The sequence below is a fragment of the Glycine max genome, chromosome 2 (genome assembly GCF_000004515.6).
Source record: "Glycine max cultivar Williams 82 chromosome 2, Glycine_max_v4.0, whole genome shotgun sequence".
Lineage (NCBI taxonomy): Eukaryota > Viridiplantae > Streptophyta > Magnoliopsida > Fabales > Fabaceae > Glycine > Glycine max.
The window spans coordinates 27688372-27694048 of NC_016089.4; the positions used below are offsets into that span (position 1 = coordinate 27688372).

A 5677-nucleotide genomic window follows, 5' to 3' on the forward strand; every position below is an offset into this window, starting at 1 on the left:
CCTCAAAGAAGCTTTGAAATGGAGGATTGGGGGAATTTTCTCCACCGAATCCTTGAGGAGGATTCTAAGGATTTCACTCCAATTAAGATGTTCCTCTTGTTGTGGGGATTCGGCAACAAGCAACGGTGGCTCGTGATGGCCATCGGTGGTCGAGGGTGGTGGAGAAGGAGGTGTTAGGGTTTGGGTGGCATTTTGGAGAAGAGGAGAATGAAAAATCATGTTTTTCACACTAAGGAACGTATTTATAATCTGTAAATCTCGCTTAGCGAGCTCATCTCGCTAAGCGGGAGTCCACTTTTCTCGCTTAGCGCAACTTCTTCTGCACTATGGCTCACTCAGCATAATTCCCTCTCGGGTTGGAATTGGGCTTAGCGCGCCCTTCGCGCTTCGCGAGACATCAAAAGTTTTTTATTTTCAAAATCCCAACGGTCAGCCTGTGGAGGAATGTCTTAGGAAGCTCCAGACAAAACTTGAAGACAACGAATCCGAGATCGCGATTTTACTGGAATAGGTTTAGGTAAAATTTAAAATTTCATAATTTCAACTTATCTCAACAAAACCCCACATAACTCAACATCCACATCAAGAAATTCACACATGACTAATTCAAGCCATACCTCTACTCATTCAAGTCAACCATATAGTCAAATAACACAATAAATAAAATTAAACATCGATTTATAAATAGTAATATTTCAGGGTGTTACAACTCTCATGCCCTTTTAGAAATTTCGTCCCCAAAATTTACCTTACTCAAACAAGGATGGATAGGCTGCTCGCATCTGACTCTCTAATTCCCATGTGGCATCTTCTCCTGATGCACCTCCCCAGATCACCTTGACCAATGGAATCTCCTTCCCTCTTAAGTGCTTTGTTAGTCTATCCTCGATCCTCAAAGGCAATGTTTCATATGTCAAGTTCTCCTTCACTTGTACATCATCCAGTTTGATCACATGAGATGGGTCATGGATATACTTACGGAGTTGAGACACATGAAAGACATTGTGAAGATTAGAAAGTGACGATGGTAATGCAATTTGGTATGCCACAGGACCGACACTTTTAAGAATTTGGAAAGGACCGATAAAGCAAGGTGTGAGTTTTCGAGATTTCAATGCTCGACCAACCCCAGTCCATGGAGTGACTCTCAAGAACACATGATCACCAACCTCGAATTCCAGGCCTCTCCTCCTCTTGTCCTGATAACTTTTTTGCCTACTCTGAGCAGTTCCCATCCTTTCTTGGATCAACTTTACCTTCTTGGTGGTTTGTTGTACCACTTCAGGTCCTAAGATGAGCTCTTCTCTGGGCTCTAGCCAACATAGAGGTGTCCTACACCATCTACCATGCAGAGCTTCATAGGGAGCCATGCCAATGGTAGAGTGAAAACTATTGTTATAAGTGAACTCTATCAATGGCAGAAAACTCTCCCAACTCCCCTTTTGCTCTAAGACACATACCCTCAAAAGGTCTTCCAATGACTAAATGGTACGTTCAGTTTGGCCATCAGTTTGAGGATGGTAGGCTGAACTTAGTCTAAGCTTGGTTCCCAACACTTTGTTCAGGCTCTCCCAAAATCTAGAGGTAAACCTAGGATCTCTATCAGACACTATGCTAGATGGCACACCATGTAATTTCACAATCTCACTAATATATAGGGAGGTCAACTTCTCCAAAGAAAATCTGATATTAATAGGAATAAAGTGAGCAGACTTGGTCAGTCTATCAACAATAACCTAGATAGAATCTAAACCTCTGGGGGTTCTAGGTAGTCCTACAACAAAATCCATGGAAATATTGTCTCACTTCCACTGGGGTATCTCTAAAGGTTGTAACTTCCTTGAAGGTCTTTGATATTCTATCTTAGCTTTCTGACAGGCTAAACATGCATACACAAACTCACTAACCTCTCTCTTCATGTTGGGCCACCAAAACATCATCTTCAAATCCTGATACATCTTGGTAGCACCAGGATGGATGCTCAAGTTACTCCTATGTCCTTCCTCTAGGATCATCTTCCTAAGTTCGGGCACATTGGCAACACAAATCCTATCTTGAAGTCTCAAGACTCCATCCGATCCAACATTGAAACTAGTATTTCTTCCTGACTCTATAGCTTCTAACTAAGTCCTTAGAAAAGAATCAATCTTCTGGCCCTCCCTGATATCTCCTAGTAACTCACTGGTGATCCTTAAAGTTCCTAATCTCACACTATTAGGGGTAACCTCACATGCAAGACTAAGGTCTCTAAATTGTTCTAGGAGATCCATCTCTCTAACCATCAAGGCAGATATATGTAGGGATTTCCTACTCAAGGCGTCAACCACTACATTGGCTTTGCCAGGATGGTAGCTAAGCTTAAAATCATAATCTTTAAGAAACTCTAACCATCTCCTTTGACGCACGTTCAGCTCTTTTTGACTAAACAAGTACTTAAGGTTCTTATGATCACTAAACACCTCAAACTTGGAGCCAAACAGGTAATGCCTCCACATCTTAAGGGCAAAAACCACAGCAGCCAACTCCAGATCATGGGTGGGATAATTCCTATCATGAGTCTTGAGTTGTCTAAAAGCATAGGCCACTACTTGGCCATTTTGCATCAACACTCCTCCTAAACCCATCTTTGATGCATCACAATACACCTCAAAGGGTTCTCTCAGTTTAGGCAAAACTAGCACTAGAGTGGTCGTCAATTTTTTCTTAAGGGTCTGGAAACTATGCTCACATTGGGTATCCCACACAAATGCTTGACTCTTACAAGTCAGTTTAGTCAAAGGTAAAGCTAAGTTGGAGAAACCTTCTATGAATCTCTGGTAGTATCCTACTAAGCCTAGAAAACTCCTAATCTCAAAAACAGATTTAGGACTGTCCCATTCAAGAACAACTTCTATCTTACAGGGATCTACAGCTATACCCCCTTAAGATATCACATGCCCTAGGAAACTAACTTTCTCTAACCAAAACTCACACTTTGACAACTTAGCAGAAAGTTGTCGGTCCCTAAGGGTATGCAGCACAATCCTCAAGTGTTCTTCATGTTCCTCTCTAGTCTTGGAGTATACCAAAATATCATCTATGAATACTACCACAAAAGTATCAAGGTAAGGGTGAAAGACTTTATTCATGTAGTCCATAAACACACCTGGAGCATTAGTCACACCAAAAGGCATGACTAGATACTCATAGTGACCATAACGGGTCCTAAAAGAAGTCTTCAGTATATCCTCAGACTTCACTCGAATCTGATGGTAGCCTGACCTAAGGTCTATCTTGCTAAACACACAAGCTCCTACCAGCTAGTCCATAAGGTCATCTATTCTAGGCAAAGCGTACTTATTCTTTATCGTCACCTTATTCAACTGGCGGTAGTCTACACACAACCTCATGGTCCCATCTTTCTTCTTTACTAACAACACTTGTGCTCCCCATGGAGACACACTAGGTCTCACAAACCGCTTCTCCAACAACTCCCCTAACTATTTCTTAAGCTCGGCTAACTCTATAGGAGACATCCTATAAGGGGCTATGGATATGGGTCCAGCACTAGGCACCAAGTCTATGGAAAAATCTATCTTTCTCTTGGGTGGTAGACCGGATATATCCTCAGAAAACACTTCAGGAAACTCTCTGACAACAGGGAGGTCACACATGGAAACCTTTGTCTCTATTTCCAGGTTAGACAAGATCATGTACAGTTGAGCATTTTCTTTTAAAGATGTCACAACTTGGTTGGCATAGATAAACATCATATCCTTACTCACTCCAGAACCATCAAACACCACAATTTTATCAAAATAGTTTAACAAGACATGGTTGGAAGGTAACCAGTCCATACCCAGAATAACATCAATTTGGCTCAAGGGCAAACAAATCAGATCAATCACAAATGTTCTACCAGAAATTTCCACAGGACAATTCAAACACACATTAGAAGTTAACACAGAACCAATAATTCGGGTCTCTACCACCAGATCTTTATTTAAAGAAGACACAAAAAGCTTAAGTTTCCCTACACACGAATAGGATATAAAAGAATGGGTTGCACCGGAATCAAATAGTACAAGTAAGGGAATCCCATTTATGAAACATTTACCTTGGATTAGATCTTTGGATTTCGAAGCTTTGACACCGTTAAGGGTAAAGACTCTTCTCGTGGCCTTCAGATGTCCAATTTGGTCATTCAGGCCCCCACCATTCTGCTCCTTCTTGGGATATGGACAATCTCTCTAAATATGCCCCTTTTGTCTACTATTAAAACATGTCATGCCTTTATAAGGACAATTTGAGGAGATGTTCCCTGGCTTACCACATTTATAACAACTGATCTGAGTGGGGAAAGTATTGGGTTTGCTACCACTACCACCCGCAAACCCCATAGCAGCAATCCTTTGATTGTTGGGGCGGTTACCATATTGCTTAGGAGGGGTTGAGTACGGTTTTCCTCGATGTTGAGGTCCATTCTTTTTGTTCTTCATTGGACTATACTCCTATAATAGCTCGCCCTATCTCGAAAGTCTTCATCCCAAATCCGGCACATGTTAACCAAGAGTGGAAACTGACAAACACCCTGGTTTCATAGCTTGCTTCACTTCAGGTCGCAAGCCGTTTAGAAACTTCACACATTTGGAACTTTCACCATCTCTCCCTTGATAATGGGGAAAGTACCTCACCAACTCCTCAAACTTGGTTGCATATTCAGCCACAGTCATGTTTCCCTGCTTGAGCTCCAAGAACTCCATCTCTTTCTTGTTCCTAACATCCTCAAGAAAGTATTTCTCTAAAAATACCCTCTTGAAGACATCCCAAGTCACATCTTGACCTTCAGCCTCTAGGCATTGGCGAGTATTCTTCCACCAATACTCAGCTTCTTCCACTAGAGTATATGTACCAAAAGCAACCTTTTGCCCTTCTGGACATGCCATCACTCGAAAAAATTTCTCAATTTCCCTTATCCAATTCTGAGCACCATCAGGGTTGTATCCTCCATTGAAAGCAGGAGGATTGTTTCGTTGGAAGCTGTCCAACCCTTGGTACACAACAGCTTCAGCAACTTCTCCCCTATTTGGATTTCCTATAGCCTGAGCAAAGGCTTGGAGAGCATTAGCTATCGCACGATCATTCCGTCCAACCATCACTCCTTATATACACCAGGAAGTGAGACATGGAAAAAATACACACAAGAAAAAGAGCAACACAAAAATCACAACCATCACAAGTCCCTACTATGTTACTTTTGAGAGTTGATGCCTCGAGAAAGTATTCCCTTAAACTAATCCCCTCTCGAGACATTAACACTCACTTTCCATCATTTGTATTTCTTGATCGCTTGCCATATCATCCCATTGCACTTCACAAATTATACAGATGGCCAGTCTGATAACTCATGACACGACATTGAAACTCATGGTATAGAAGACATCAACAATACTCATGGTATAGCAGACATCAGGAAACCAAACATGTTATGACTAAAACAATCAAATCTCTATAACACAAACACAACAAAGTGAATAAGTTCCAATTGCAAACAACAGACATCAAGCATTGAATAAGGCAACCACAAAATGCACAAAAAAACATAGCAAGCTCACAACTCACTGGCCGAAAAGGTTCAACCAGCTCTGATACCACTAATGTAACTACCCGCCTCGTCCGCGAAAAAATTTCATTTTAG

At 41.5% G+C, this 5677-nt stretch overlaps 3 protein-coding genes across 3 annotated transcripts; all 3 read right to left on the reverse strand.

Moving 5' to 3' along the window:
- Positions 1–749: 749 nt before the first annotated feature.
- LOC113000464 (uncharacterized) lies at positions 750–1370 on the reverse strand. The gene has a single exon (XM_026127160.1). The coding sequence runs from the start codon at positions 1368–1370 to the stop codon at positions 750–752; it is 621 nt and encodes a 206-aa protein (XP_025982945.1).
- Positions 1371–3479: 2109 nt separating this feature from the next.
- Positions 3480–4478, reverse strand: LOC113000465 (uncharacterized). Its single transcript, XM_026127163.1, has 2 exons — positions 4310–4478; positions 3480–4012 (listed from the first exon to the last, which is right to left on the reverse strand). The coding sequence occupies exons 1-2, from the start codon at positions 4476–4478 to the stop codon at positions 3480–3482; spliced, it is 702 nt and encodes a 233-aa protein (XP_025982948.1).
- Positions 4479–4541: 63 nt separating this feature from the next.
- LOC106797499 (uncharacterized) lies at positions 4542–5135 on the reverse strand. The gene has a single exon (XM_014771958.1). It carries the CDS (start codon positions 5133–5135, stop codon positions 4542–4544), a length of 594 nt encoding a protein of 197 aa, XP_014627444.1.
- Positions 5136–5677: the final 542 nt, after the last annotated feature.

Excerpts from the sequence above, each read along its gene's own strand:
- LOC113000465 (XM_026127163.1), bottom strand. The coding sequence starts at position 4,478 with ATGAAGAACAAAAAGAATGGACCTCAACATCGAGGAAAACCGTACTCA. Across the intron at positions 4,013-4,309 it reads GATCAGTTGTTATAAATGTG|GGAAACTTAAGCTTTTTGTG; the intron begins GTAAGCCAGGGA and ends ATTCGTGTGTAG.
- LOC113000464 (XM_026127160.1), bottom strand. The coding sequence starts at position 1,370 with ATGGCTCCCTATGAAGCTCTGCATGGTAGATGGTGTAGGACACCTCTA.
- LOC106797499 (XM_014771958.1), bottom strand. The coding sequence starts at position 5,135 with ATGGTTGGACGGAATGATCGTGCGATAGCTAATGCTCTCCAAGCCTTT.